At 32.3% G+C, this 14,780-nt stretch overlaps 2 protein-coding genes across 2 annotated transcripts; both read left to right on the plus strand.

Moving 5' to 3' along the window:
- Positions 1–9,185: 9,185 nt before the first annotated feature.
- Positions 9,186–10,820, plus strand: LOC122609269 (probable protein phosphatase 2C 2). Its single transcript, XM_043782326.1, has 3 exons — positions 9,186–9,578; positions 9,852–10,190; positions 10,479–10,820. The coding sequence occupies exons 1-3, from the start codon at positions 9,186–9,188 to the stop codon at positions 10,818–10,820; spliced, it is 1,074 nt and encodes a 357-aa protein (XP_043638261.1).
- Positions 10,821–12,091: 1,271 nt separating this feature from the next.
- Positions 12,092–14,258, plus strand: LOC122608435 (probable protein phosphatase 2C 2). The gene is made up of 3 exons (XM_043781543.1): positions 12,092–12,581; positions 13,419–13,757; positions 13,839–14,258. The coding sequence occupies exons 1-3, from the start codon at positions 12,174–12,176 to the stop codon at positions 14,178–14,180; spliced, it is 1,089 nt and encodes a 362-aa protein (XP_043637478.1). The 5' UTR covers positions 12,092–12,173; the 3' UTR covers positions 14,181–14,258.
- Positions 14,259–14,780: the final 522 nt, after the last annotated feature.

Genomic DNA, 14,780 nt, shown 5'->3' on the forward strand with positions numbered 1-14,780 from the left:
TCCTGGTATATCCTTTATCTATGTATCCGATTCAACATTTTTTGGATAAATCGAAGAACCAATGGATGATGTTCATTATTGTCAGGGAAACAATAGAAAAACATAATTATAATACATTATATATATATATAAGATAGAGATCGAATGAGAAGGTATTTTAAGGAGAAAGAGGAAAGAATGTTCATTTTTGATTTTTTTTGCTTGTTTTTTTGAACTTTTTTTTTTTTCTTCTTTTCACTTTTTTCATTCTCTCTTTAATTAACTAATTCTATGTAAAAATATTAAAAAATTTTATTTTCCAAAGGACGTAGCCCGTTAGGTAGATCATCCAATCACGATTACCCCCTATGACCTATATCATCCTCTATGACCTACCACTCCCACCAACTAACCATTATTAATATCCTTAAGGGCGAAGCCCGTACCGTACCCTTACGAGTATAACTCACTAACTTGGGTTATAAATATTTTTTTTAAAATTTTTGCATGGATTGAGTTAATTAAAAAAAGAATGGAAAAATGAAAAAAATATCTAATAAACAAGCGTAGAAAAAAAACCGGACCTTCTTTCCCTTCTCTGCTTAAAAACCTTCTGTCTAGATACCTATCATATATATATATATATATATATATATATATTAGATAAGTTAATCATTGGTTGAATCATATATTAACCAATACTAGATTAATTAATTTTAACCAAAATAGGACTGATTACAAAATGTCAAATGCTAAATAGATTGTATTAAGCTCATGACAGAGGTACATTGACTAAAGTTGACAAATATCAGGGGGTGAAACGTATATGAGTCATATACCCGCGCAATTAGTTCGCGATGGTGGTAGCGGAGCGGGGTAGTAGTGGTAGGTGTGGCGGGGACGACTGCGACAGGTGGTGGGGGCGATAATGGTGATTAATGTAAAAGTAATTAATGTTAAAAGAAGGTAGTATATTTATTTAAATATTGAGAGATATATGTTATAAATTATTACATTAAAGGTATTATTAATATATTAAGCAGAAGTGTTTAAAATGACTCGTAATAAATAAAGGAAAGAGAGTATTTTTTTTTATTTTTTAAGTATATCAACTAGGAGCCTTTTACATCGGTACTTAAATTTTACCAATATTGTTGAATATAGTTGATCAATTGCGTGTATATATTTTAAAGACGTAAAGCTGAGTTATTATCTTGATGATTACTAATTCTTAGGTCGCGTTTGTTTCACAATATTTGATGGAATCTGATGGAATTGGAATTGAATTTCATTCTTTAGTGCGTTTGGTTGTTCAAAGAAGGAAGAATCTCATTCCGTAGGAATGTAAACATTCCATCATTTGATGGAATCTCCATTCCATGGGGATGGAGGAAGGAATTTCATTTCTTCCGTTACTTGAATTCTCAAAAAATCAAAAACATTCCGTCAAATTTCATTCTTTTAGATTCCAATTCCTTCAAAAGATTCCATTCCATACAAAAACATTCTATGAACCAAACACTCCTTTAGTTCTTACATCGAATAGGATATAACATCCATGGAATATTCTATTTCGTTTTTTCCATGTCAAAGTTTTGAACACTGAAAATCAGTGGAGAAAGTTATACGTACACTGACACACCACTTCTACATTCACAATTTCAATTGTCAACAATATTTATTTAGAGATTTACGTTGAATTTACCATTTTTGTCAAAACCATATTATTTAGTCTCTGTTCTTATCAATCCAAATTGGATCATCGTCACCCCATAATCTTAGTAAGATTTTCTAACATAAAAGTTCTTTCATATAACTTGTTACTATTTTTTGGAGTTCTATTAGCAATATAACATTATCACTAGGTTTTAGTTCCTTGTATACAAAAAAAAAAAAGAGTAGGTTATTTTATATGCATAATGATAGTATACATGTATATACATCTTTTAATACTAAAGTTTTCACTTTCAATCAAACTAGTTGCGTTGCCCGGGTTCATATATAGTTTTGCTGTGTTGTATGTAAGTTTCATACGTACTATATAAAAAACATAAATAAAACGTTTACAATATATAGATACAAATTACAAAAAGTCATAGTTGTTATTTTCCAAAGACATGCATATGCATACAATCTATGTTTTGTATATATAAAGCGTTGTATGTAACTTTTTCATAATAACACTCATTTTCTTTATCATAAAGTGAGTTATCTTAACAATTATATACTATCAGTGTCATGTAAAAGACTTAAGAGATTTGTTATTACATGATTAAAAGTATATTTACTTTATTTTAAATATAATGAAAAAAAAAAGCAAATGGAAACGTAAAAAGTTATATATGAATAACAAAAAAAAGGAAAATAATACCATGATAACTTTTATGTAGTGGAAAGATCTTTATATATACTGTATATGTAACCGTTAAATTTCCGTATATCTATGAAAATATAAATATAAACTCAATATATGGATGTACAAATGTAAATGTACAACCACAAATGGTTTTGGAATGTTTTTGATAGTAAAACGGTGGGCTACATTTTCTTCACCTTACACCTGGATCCCATATCTCTAGGTGGCTCTTTTATTAGACTTTTTCATTGTATGTGTTTGTTCCATAAAAACAACTTAACAATGCCTGTCTTCTTCAAATTTCTTCCAAATTGATTTCTTATTTCTTTTTACATCCACCATAATACTAGGCACACATACAATTAACTCTAATATTTCCTGTTCTGATTTTACGGTTGTTGCCGGTGTTTATTTCCGGTGACGGTCGTTCCAGGTGGATTATGCATATGATTGTTTGTTGCACGGTAGGCTTCTCATGTCATCGAATTTGCTCTTTGAAAAGCAGAGAAGCCCAGGGGAAAAAATGACAACCGACTCGGAAATTGAACGTTATTGTATTGTACATTATGCTAATGTATTTGTACATTAAGATACAGAGGTTGACAAATGTTGGTTTTATATAGCTGGAAATCTTGGGGGAAAAAATTGGAAAAAAAAAAAAGAAAAGAAAAGAAAAGGAAGGTACGTTCGTCAAAGAGAAAGCAATATAAAAAGGGGCGTATGTGAGTATGCACGCATAGTGACGCACGGGATTGTGATGATCTAAGATTTGCAAAAAATTGTGTATTCTCATGCATTCTTTTAATTAATTATGACATCATCATAATTTATTGATTTAAAATTTAAAATATCTTACATTTTTTAAATATATCTCATTAATATAGATTTTTATTAAATGTTCACACTATTATGTAAGATTTTAATCACCTTAATTTCCGTTATAATAGGCCGAAACTATGGTGTCTTTTAGTATATGTTTTACTTTTTGTTTTTACCACCCGTATGTGTTTCAACATGTGTGTACAGCTACACAAGTTTTGTTTCCGTTTAGTTACATTATTTACATAATAACTTATCACAACTTTTTAATTTATTTAACGTTGTTATCATACATTTTAACATGATAACATATTTTAAAGTTACCCGGTAAAATTTGATTTATTTATTTATAAGTTAACCCGAGTTGAACTCGGGATGATTAGCTAGTTGAAAGTTAAAAAAAAATGATCCATGCATATTCCAAATGAGGATATTCAATCTTGTTTTAATTTAGATATAAGTCCAAAAATTCAAATAAGTTGAGCGTGTTTAAATTAAATTTAGTAAATTGTATAGATTTATAAATAAAACCATCACCAAATTCGATCGAGTGCTAAGGAGTCATGTTTATTCGGTAGAGGTTTCAGGATCAAATCCCTTTCTCTTTTTATCTTTTGAGAGCTGTAAGTTAACTATAGTTCTTCATGGGCGAGTTATATTTTGGTGGTGATCAAAGAAATGGCTAAGACTCAACACGGACAAAACTTGATTAAATCACTACAATGAGGAAAAAACTCGTTATCCCAAAAAAACCTTTATCAAAGAGATATCTTTTGGGGAGAAAAAAAGCCACACTCATGGTAGGATTAGGTAACGTTGATTAATGATTAGTGGGAATTCATATTTAGTTAAAGTTATCCATTTAAGTACTTTTAGTGATAATAACTTGATGTAGACTCACATGTGTTATGTGTACGTTTTGGATGTTTAACATGTTTAGAGTTTGACGTTTATAATCATCTGCGGCCATTATAGTCTAGCTAAGAAGATTTTTTATTTTTATTTTTATGTGGGATCAATAAATTTAAGAGACATTTAGTTACACATGACAAATTTTTTTTTCTCAGTTTGGTAAAGTTAATGAATTACAAACTAAATTAATCACCTATAATAATTATAGGTGCTATCATTAGAAATTCATATATATCCTCGATCTATTCTTAAATGGAGATTTAAAGGGTATAATTTCATATACTGACATAAAACTTAGGTGGAGGTTAATTATACGTTCATGCATATCACTAGAGAGCAAAATTTTATACCCCTAATTACTTCATACGTATGAACCATGAAGGGCGAATACAACTGGGTCTGCTAAAATCCATAAAAAATACTACTCCGTAAATGACAAACTAAAGAAAGTAATTTTCGGACCCATTTATGAACTTGTCTACTTGGGAAAATTGGTAGGTTAAGTTCATAAAAAGTGTTAGTTTATAAAAAGGTTGATGTGAGATGACGTTATAATAATGTTATGAATTTGGAGAAGTTTACATTAATTAGAGACGATGCTAATGTTAATTTACGTGTGAATGTAAAACCTAATATTGTGACCCGTTTTGTTTTACTTCAAACTAAGAGATGTTTGAGTTCAAGTTTAAATAAAACAAAATTATAAAGACTTCGTGACTAGTCCGTATTTAGTTTTTAAAATATATATTGTTTTTTTATAAAAGTCCAGTTATTACGAGTAACTTAGCAAAAATGCTCAATTGGGCTTTACATTAGGAACGAATAGGACATCTTTCCAGAATGTATTTGGGCTTCTATATTTAGGCTCTAAAGTATTACAGTAGATATGGTAATATTCTATTGGGCCTGAGGCTTAGGCCTTAGGGTGGTCATGACGTCATGTGAATATTTTATGGAAACCTGACCTGACTAAAATTCTTAAACCAAAGCAGAACAAATAAACAAAATTAATAACATAAGTTTGAGTCTTAATTAGAGGTATGATCTCGCACTAGTATATGGGCATGTTTGGCGATGAGCTTTTTGAAGCTTTTAGGAGCTTCAAGCTTCAAGCTTTTAAGGAAAAGCTCTTGTCTAATAAAAAGCTTTGTTTGGTTAAAAGAGCTTCAAGCTTTTAGGTAAATGAAAAAGCTTCTAATTCCTAACGCTTGTATCAGTAGCGTTTATGAAAAGCTCCTGACTTTAAGATTTATAGTTACTAAAGTAACCCTCATAATTTAATTAGCAAAGTTCGTTGAACGTGTAAGGTCACTGCATATGGTCTTACAAGAAACTTTCAGGCTTTTGAATTTATCATCATTATGAACTTTGAAATTATTATCATTATCAACTTACATGCATATAAAAAAATATTTCTCACAATTCACTATGACATATATTAAAAAATATATACTCCCTTCGTTTCACTAATTGTGTCCTATTTTGAATATTCAAAGTCTTTTTTTTATAAACTTTGACCTTAAATATTTTGATTTGTATTATATAATATTTGATGAAAGTTATATGAAAGTATAATATACCATTTCTAAAGTAATTTGAAATATGAAGAACAATATATTACGACTACTATGATAAAACTTAAATGAAATATACAAGCATATAGGTTTTGCTTATGAATAAACAAATATTAATATAAATTAAATAAATAAATATATTATTTTAATATTAAGCAACTTATTTTTAATTGTCTATTTTTGTCATTTTATACGTTTTATTCAAAGCTACAACTACTTTGCCAAACACTTAAATATATCTAAAAAGCTTCAGCTACAGCTACTGTTAACAGATATCAGCTTCCAGCTACAGCTACCAGCTAACAGCTTCCAACTACCAGCTTCTAGCTATTTTTACCAAACATACCCTATATGTTTCTAATTTTCTATTTCAGATCATCAAGTTGGAAACTAATTGGTAAGTGAGTTTGATAGTGTTGGTGTTGATGGTAGTAAGATGCCTCTTTATGGTAGCTCTATTAAATTTTTGATCGGTTTTACGTATTGAAAGAAATCAACGTTAACATAAGGGTGGTACAGTTAGATCTCGAGGGGTGGCTGGAGGAGATCATCATTGAAAGTAAAGCCTTAGTAACTAATTGTGCACCGCTCTCCAAGATTGCTCCAAGCTTCTTACAAGTACTCTTGATCTTGTTCCATTTCCCTTGTAGCTGACTTTTGTTCCGCTCTCCCGCTGGGTGTAATTCATTGAAACATTCTATCACTTTAGCCCAAAAGTTCGCCTTCGCCACTACAGGAACCCCTTTTTTTGTCAATCTTTTTTGGGGAGCAGGAACTTCTTCGACTTCATCCTCTGTAGAGGCGACACTAGTTCGTACCGGTTGAGAAGAAGTCTCACCGACTGGCCTTTGGTATGGTTGATTCGCAGCTTGAAAATTGTTGCAGTAACATGAACTGCTAAAACTATTCGTTAAGCACGGGCAAACTTAACAAATGCGAAAATGATTAATTCATCTAACCAAAGTTGCTAATGTCCCCCATCATACTAGAATACAACATGGACATGGGAGATCCCACTGGAAGAGATCCGATATAAAGAAGCGCATCAAAATCAGCATAGACAGTGTTTTGGTATTGATTTTGGTTTGTGTTTTGGTTTTGGTTTTGGTCTGAAAGTTTTTTGTTGACACTCCAAGGCATTTTGGTGGATGAAATGTTGAGAAAAATTATAGTTTTTGAGTAAGAAATTAGAAAATGAAAGTGAGATGTGAAGAAATGGTGGTTAAATGTGAAGAAATGGTTGTAATTTCAAAAAAAATGTTTTTTTTTACTTTGCAATGTTCAAACACCAAACGGGCCCCACATTTCTCTTCTTCATCGTGTCTAGGATTGGGAGAAACGTATGGACGCCGACCTAGATGTCGGTCGTGCTTATAGCGTCTAGGCTCGGTCCAGCGTCGGACGTCGCTTGGACGTTCTATAAGGACATGCCTAAATATAAAGCCCTGGTCATGTTTTATATTATTAACACAATCTAGTTGTTAATCGAAGCCAGTCTCCATATTATTTGTTTTTAGTTGAGGTTTTTAATAATAATAGTTTCAGTTGCGTCACCATTTTGTGTTTTTATCGAGCGAATTATTTATTACTTTCTCTGTTCCATTAATAGTGTTTTAATTTGAATATTCAAAGTCTTAATATTTAAACATTGACCTTAAATATATTTTTGTGTATTATATAAAACTTAACGAAAATTATATAATTGAAAACATTTCTAAAACACAATCAATTCATATAACTTTCATCAAGTCTTATGTAACACCAAGAAATATAGTTTTGGTCAAAGTTGTAAAAGTTAGACTTTAAAAATTTAAAACATGACACTTCTTGCAGGCCGAAGGGAGTATTAGTAAAGCTTTGTTTATTCTTATTTCTATCAGAATTAAAACAAAGTTTTGATATCCTACTTCTATAATTCTACATTATCGCCACCTCAATCAGTTCCATATCATTGATTTTAAAATTGAAATTTAACAACTCACCATTACCTATAATATAATACATCTTTATCTTTATTTTCAATTTACCTTATTTTCAATTCAGTTAAACACAACAATATTATATAAAAAATAACAACAATTTTCATAAATATAACAACATATATAATTAAGTAAAAATATCAACAAGGCTGAGATACTGTTGAGTCATGGATTCGCTGAGAAGACTCAACAAACTTTGTCAGCGACTCCTCATCGACTGACATTATCTTCAGAGTTAAGGATAAGTTCAATGACTTACCACCAAGTTTTGTAAGTCAAATATAAGTGAGAAAATAAAGATAAGAAGATTGGTCCCGAAGAAAACTTGTTGATTAAGCATAATGAAGACATGTGACCTTGTACTAAAATGGTACTTTTGTGTTTGTCTTCATACCTGATTTGAAAACAAACAAGATGGAGATAGAGACGCATGCAGATCAGTCTTACACACCAATAATTAAAAATTCAACGCATAATTTCATGTTTTTTTTTGCTTGATAAACAAAAATAACCGTCAATTACCTATTTTTTTACGTAATAAATACATATATTATTTATGCATTCAAACACTTACCACGTTCGGCACTTAATGACTTAGAAAAAAAAAGGGCTCTAAGCTAGCTAGTTTACGTATAATCCATCATGGCAACAATTTATGAAGGTTAATATTGCCATCCTTTGATTTTATCCTGTGAAGATACGTATAGTATTATCTCTAAAACTAGTCTGAAACTTGGATCGTATCGATCACATAAATCATTATGTATCGTAGTCCTGAGATTGGATCATCATCAAAATCAGTAGATGCATATATCTCTAATTAACACAATAGTCCGGCCCGATCGATTTACATAATTGTATTTGCTTCAGAGTCATTGATCCGAAACAATTTAGCCGTGACGTACAAAATCTCATATATATATTTTTGGCATCATGAGGTACGTAGCTAGTCAGATATTACTGGCTTTGAGATTTCTATGGATGTCCCTCAACCTTGATCGAAACGACTAAGAAAATCCGTCAATGATTACAAAGTGCCTACTCCAAAAAGTTGAATAATTACCCAAAATTATTCAACGGTAATTAAGTCATATAAATATTGTCAAAGTCAGTGTTGTTAACAGTTGATCAAACCATGCATAGTGTACGTACGTAATAAACTAATAATAATGATAATATCTGTATCTTAATTAATTTCTCACGTTAAATATATATTAAATAATAATAATTAATTAATTAGTATTGATACTGATATAGCTAGATAGATTTCCTTCGAAATTAAGCATGAACCAATTTAGATGGAAACACACAAGGAAGGTCAATTCAAAACATAAATATAAACGCTTTCATTACACGTTATTTCTTTTATTAGTAACTTTAGGTTTGTTTAATTTTTTCTCTTATATTTTTTTGAAAATTTCGCAATTTGACCCCTTTGACCAATGACCCGTCGGTCAGTCCTCACCCTATAAAGTATAAATACAACACATGTACACCAAATAGCGTTAATTTATACATGCAAACAAAAAAAATCAAATCTTGAAAAAGCCGGAAACAGACAAAAATATGGTTAACATTACTGTGCCGCAAAACTCACCATCATCTTCATCTCATTATAAATCATCGCCGGAAGGTTTACCTTCTCCGTCACCACCGGCAACGATCAAGCCGTCAGGAAGTGGGCTTGTTAAAGATTATTGGATCAGGAGTACTACTTGCACTGCTAGTAGTACTGCTGATCCAAAAAGAAAAAGACAATTAAAGGTGGACATTCCGGTTGTGTCTTACGGACATTCCGGTTGGCTAACGTCGTCTTCGTTGACGACGGTGGTGGAGGACCCGTGGAAGGAAGTGGAGGTTGACGGAGATGGGTTTTCGGTTTATTGTAAGAAAGGAGCTAGAGATGTTATGGAAGATCGGTTTAAATCTTTTGTCGACTTCAATGGACAACATAAACAGGTACGTACGTACGTACACATTTTTATTTTAATTTTTTTTACGCACATACTGTATTAATTATATGCATGGTACATTAGATTTTGCATGTGTATTATAATTAATGTGGAAAAAAAAAAACACAAACCACAAAGGGTGTCCAGTGGACTAAGTAGTACACATTAACAGAACTGCGCGTATATATTCTGGGAAATTTTCCATCTAAACATAATTAATATTCTGGTTAATTTACCGGCCATCTAACGTAATTCATATTTGGTTTTTATACCTTCTCAGGCATTCTTTGGTGTTTTTGATGGTCATGGAGGATCAAAAGCAGCTGAATTTGCAGCAGAAAATCTTTACAAAAATATTCTAACTGAAGTGGAAAAAATGGGTGAAGTTAATATAATCAAAGCAATCAAACAAGGTTACATGAACACAGATTCACAATTTCTGGATCTAAATAACCGTGGCGGATCATGTTGTTTAACCGCCATTATTAGAGACCGCAATCTTGTTGTATCAAATGCAGGTGATTGTCGTGCTGTGGTGAGCAATGGAGGCACCGCCATGCCTCTCACCTCCGACCACCGCCCCTCAAGACAAGACGAGAAGCAAAGAATCGAGTCGCTAGTAAGTCACCACTTAATAATATCATTAACTTAAAAATGGTAATGACAGCTTGTGACTAACAATTTATTACATGTATGCCTAAAAACTTTACATATTAAAAACCAATACACGAATTTATAAACACCAATACACAAATATTAATGCACCAAATTAATTTGTACTGACAGCTCTAATTAAGGGCTATCATTAACAAGCACTTTATATATTAATAAGACAATGTGGATCATTTTATATAGTGACTAGCTAGTGATTACTAACACGTACGTATGTATATGGTTAATATTTTAGGGTGGGTATGTTGATTATAGTCGTGGTGTTCCAAGAGTTCTTGGGTTACTAGCGGTTTCAAGAGGGATTGGAGATCAAAGTCTTAAGCAATGGATAACGGCTGAACCTGAATCAAATTTCTTTAAAATCGTGCCTGAATTTGAGTTCTTGATTATGGCTTCGGATGGGTTGTGGGACAAAGTGAGCAATCAAGAAGCAATCGATTTAGCCCGCTCCTTTTGTGTGGGCAATGATAAGTTACAACCCGCTTTGGCTTGCAAGAAACTGGTCGAACTTTCGGTATCTAGAGGATCCGTTGATGATGCTAGTGTGATGATAGTTCAATTGGGCCAGTTTTGTTGATGCTTGTTGATCGATAATGACAGTTTTTGGATTTATTCGATTAACACGCTTCACTCTTTATTTGTTACATTCGATTGTATGTAGTATACTATTGGTAGATATTTCCACATCAACTAAAAGTATGAATAATTATTGTATTATTTTCTGTAGGGATGAACTGATAATATGTAAACATTATAATGGTGATGTGTATTGAATTTTTGTGTATTTGTGTGTGCGCGCATATTATAGCTTCTTGTCATCTTTGAAAAAGGTTTGAAGGAATTTGTTCAGGTTGTTGAGCATCCTTATGTTCGGTCTTTACCCATCTAGCTCAAAGTCTTGTCTCTTGTTCTAATTAATAAAGCATTTTCTAGGTCGGCTTATAGTAATAGAAATTTTTTTAGTTACTACGTTAATGGTGGAACTTGTTCTTTAGAGGAAGAGAACAGAGAAGATGAGCTATAGTTGGGCAAGTTGGCAACTTATAGTATTATTTAATAATAATAATAACCCCTATAGGATTTTAAAGTTACACTTTTAGCCTATAATATTGTAACATGTTTATATAAGGTCCTAAACTTAGTTATAGTTATAGATATCTAACTTTTTTTTGTTTGTTACCTTAATAGTTAAAATAACAAAAACCGCCCCATCTTTCTTATACAATTTATTTCATTATCATATATATTTTATTTTAACTTTTAATAATGGTACAATACAATTCTACATAGTTAAAATTACTTAAGTCTTATTTACAAAATAGAATGTGTCTAAATCGGCTATTGAGTTAATGATTAATTTAAAGTTTTGAAAGCAAACTTTCAGTTAATATAAATTATGACACAATTTATAAAAAATTTACATCAAGAAATGAACATATTTTTGACCACCTCGCTCAAGGCATTTAAACCTTTTATGTTGGCACTTGTTTATGTTTGATAATTATTTGGCACACCCGGACGAAAGATCCTGGCTCCACCACTGCCCACCACAACACTGTTGTCGCCACAATCACTGCCGTATTTCATGGGTACCGTGTTAGTAAGATAAATGATAAAAACAGTAATAATAATAGGAGTAAAATTATAAATAGATTTTCGTCGAAGTAAACAAGAAACAAATATGATGGAAACAAACAGGAAGGTGCAACTCAAATAAACAAAACAAAAACACTTCCAAACACACGGTGAATCTCGGGCCCACACCGTATATTACTTCCAAAACCCACCCTATAAATAAACACACCCCACCCACATCACAATTTATCCACTAAACACACACACACACATTAAATTTCCAAACGTTTATACATACGTACGCGCAAACAAACAAAAAACTTTTTTAAAGAAAAACGAAAAAAATTTTTAAAAAATGATTAACATTGTTGTTCCAAACTCACCGGTATTCTCACCATCATCTTCTTTTCGTTATAAATCATCATCGCCGGAATGTTTACCTTCTCCGGTAACGGTCAAGCTCCGGCATGCATCAGCAAGTAGCGCGCTTGTTAAAGATTGTAACGAAATAAGACGACCCAATACTACTAGCAATTCTAGTAGTACTACGACGGATCCAAAAAGAAAAAGACAATTGAAGCTGGACATCCCGGTTGTGTCTTCCGGTTGGCTAACGTCTTCGTTGCGGGCGGTGGAGGACCCGTGGAAGGAAGTGGAGGTTGACGGAGATGGGTTTTCGGTTTATTGTAAGAAAGGAGCTAGAGATGTTATGGAAGATCGGTTTAAATCTTTTGTTGAATGTAATGGACAAGATAATAAAAAGGTACGTCCACATGCAGTTTTTTCATTTTTATTACTTATATATAATATGGTTTAGATTTTGCATGTGTGAAATTTGTAAAGTGAAAATAACAAATTAACCACAAAGGTTTTGTGACTTTGTCGCAACACTTGCATTCTTGTAATGAATCTGGGCAACCATAAAGCGGGTGATTGTCATTGGGGTGATAGCGGTGTGGTTAGAGAGTTTTCTATTTTGTGGTTTTTTTCAAGGGAGCCAAGGGTCGAATCCTGACACATGTAAATGTTGGATGGGGCCCTTAGCAACGCTAGCTATACTCCATAGAGAGCAAACTCTTAATTTAGGCCGTTGACAGAATTCAAACCCCTCGTGGATGCACCAAAGTTGATCGAGGGTGTTAGCCATTTTCCGTTTTACCATTATAAAAAAAAAAAAAAGCGGGTGGTAATTAATTGTCTAGGGATTAGTGTTGTCAAATTAGTCGGATACATAGTATTAAGAAATTAAAAAAAACAAAAAAAAAACATACGCGGTATTGGATTTAAAAAGTGTATCTTAAGAGTTAACTATTCGCCAATTCGATTTAAAAAAAGAGTTAACTATTCTAGTCGAGTTAATTAAGTAGAGGAAAAGGACTTGAGTTTGATGAATGTGCATTAACCATAATTGTATTCTAGTTAAAGCTTAGAAAAATTTGTTATTGTTGGCCAAGCTCGTGCATGATATTAAGCTCGTTTATATGATGAGTTTTTTAATGATGAGAATTAATTGTTAATAACATATACTATCAAGTTAGCAGTAACTCTAGACAGCGGTTGAAATAATTAGGTCTAATATTTGGTTTATATACCTTTTCAGGCATTCTTTGGTGTTTTTGATGGTCATGGAGGATCAAAAGCAGCTGAATTTGCAGCAGAAAATCTTTATAAAAATATTCTAGCTGAAGTTGAAATAATGGGCGAAGTTAATATAATTGAAGCAATCAAACAAGGTTACATCAACACAGATTCACAATTTCTGGATCTAAATACCGTTGGCGGATCATGTTGTTTAACCGCCATTGTTAGAGACCGCAATCTTGTTGTATCAAACGCAGGTGATTGTCGCGCTGTGGTAAGCAATGGAGGCACCGCCATGCCTCTCACCTCTGACCACCGCCCTTCAAGACAAGACGAGAAGCAAAGAATCGAATCACTAGTAAGTCACTTATATAATACAATGTGGATCATTTTATTGACTAGTGATTACTAACACATATGTATATGGTTAATATTGTAGGGTGGGTATGTTGATTATATTCGTGGTGTTCCAAGAGTTCTTGGGTCACTAGCGGTTTCAAGAGGGATTGGAGATCAAAGCCTTAAGCAATGGATAACGGCTGAACCTGAATCAAATATTTTTAATATTGTGCCTGAATTTGAGTTCTTGATTATGGCTTCGGATGGGTTGTGGGAAAAAGTGAGCAATCAAGAAGCAATCGATTTAGCCCGCCCCTTTTGTGTGGGCAATGATAAGTTACAACCCGCTTTGGCTTGCAAGAAACTGGTTGAACTTTCGCTATCTAGAGGATCCATTGATGATGCTAGTGTGATGATAGTTCAATTGGGCCAGTTTTGTTGATGCTAGTATATATAGTTTTTAAATCCTATTAATTTGACTAGATTTATTTGATTCATTAACACAATTATATTCATTCAATATTTGTTTCATTCGATTGTATATAGGTACAACACTTGTTCGTAGATAGTTAAGTTGATCATAATGATAGTTTTTTGTTTTCAAGTAAATACTTGTGGTTTTTATGGTGATAAGGAGTGTCTGACTGTGACCAAGAAAAGTGGTGTAATAGAAGATGATATTGTCATTGTTATTATTATGTGGAAAATTAATGATTAATTTTGTTATGCGAAATATTACTGCGTGATCAATGGTATAGTTTAGTATAGATTCAACGGTTTTCATAGATATAGTTAAACATAACACTAGAATTTTGGATGTCTTGTAAAAGGCTCTTGGGGCTGGTAACCTTGCTAGCTCAATGCCTCAATAGAACAATCAATCACCAGGACCGTCTCCGAGAATGCTTAAAAAATATTGGGCCCAAGGCAAAAAGAAAAAATGGGCCCCTGAAATTATAGTCGATAAATTCATTAAGTATTATACCTCCGCGATAAGAAAATTCGTATCGATCAACTGTAATATTTTTTAATTATGTATAGC

This window comes from Erigeron canadensis, chromosome 7 (assembly GCF_010389155.1).
Source record: "Erigeron canadensis isolate Cc75 chromosome 7, C_canadensis_v1, whole genome shotgun sequence".
NCBI lineage: Eukaryota > Viridiplantae > Streptophyta > Magnoliopsida > Asterales > Asteraceae > Erigeron > Erigeron canadensis.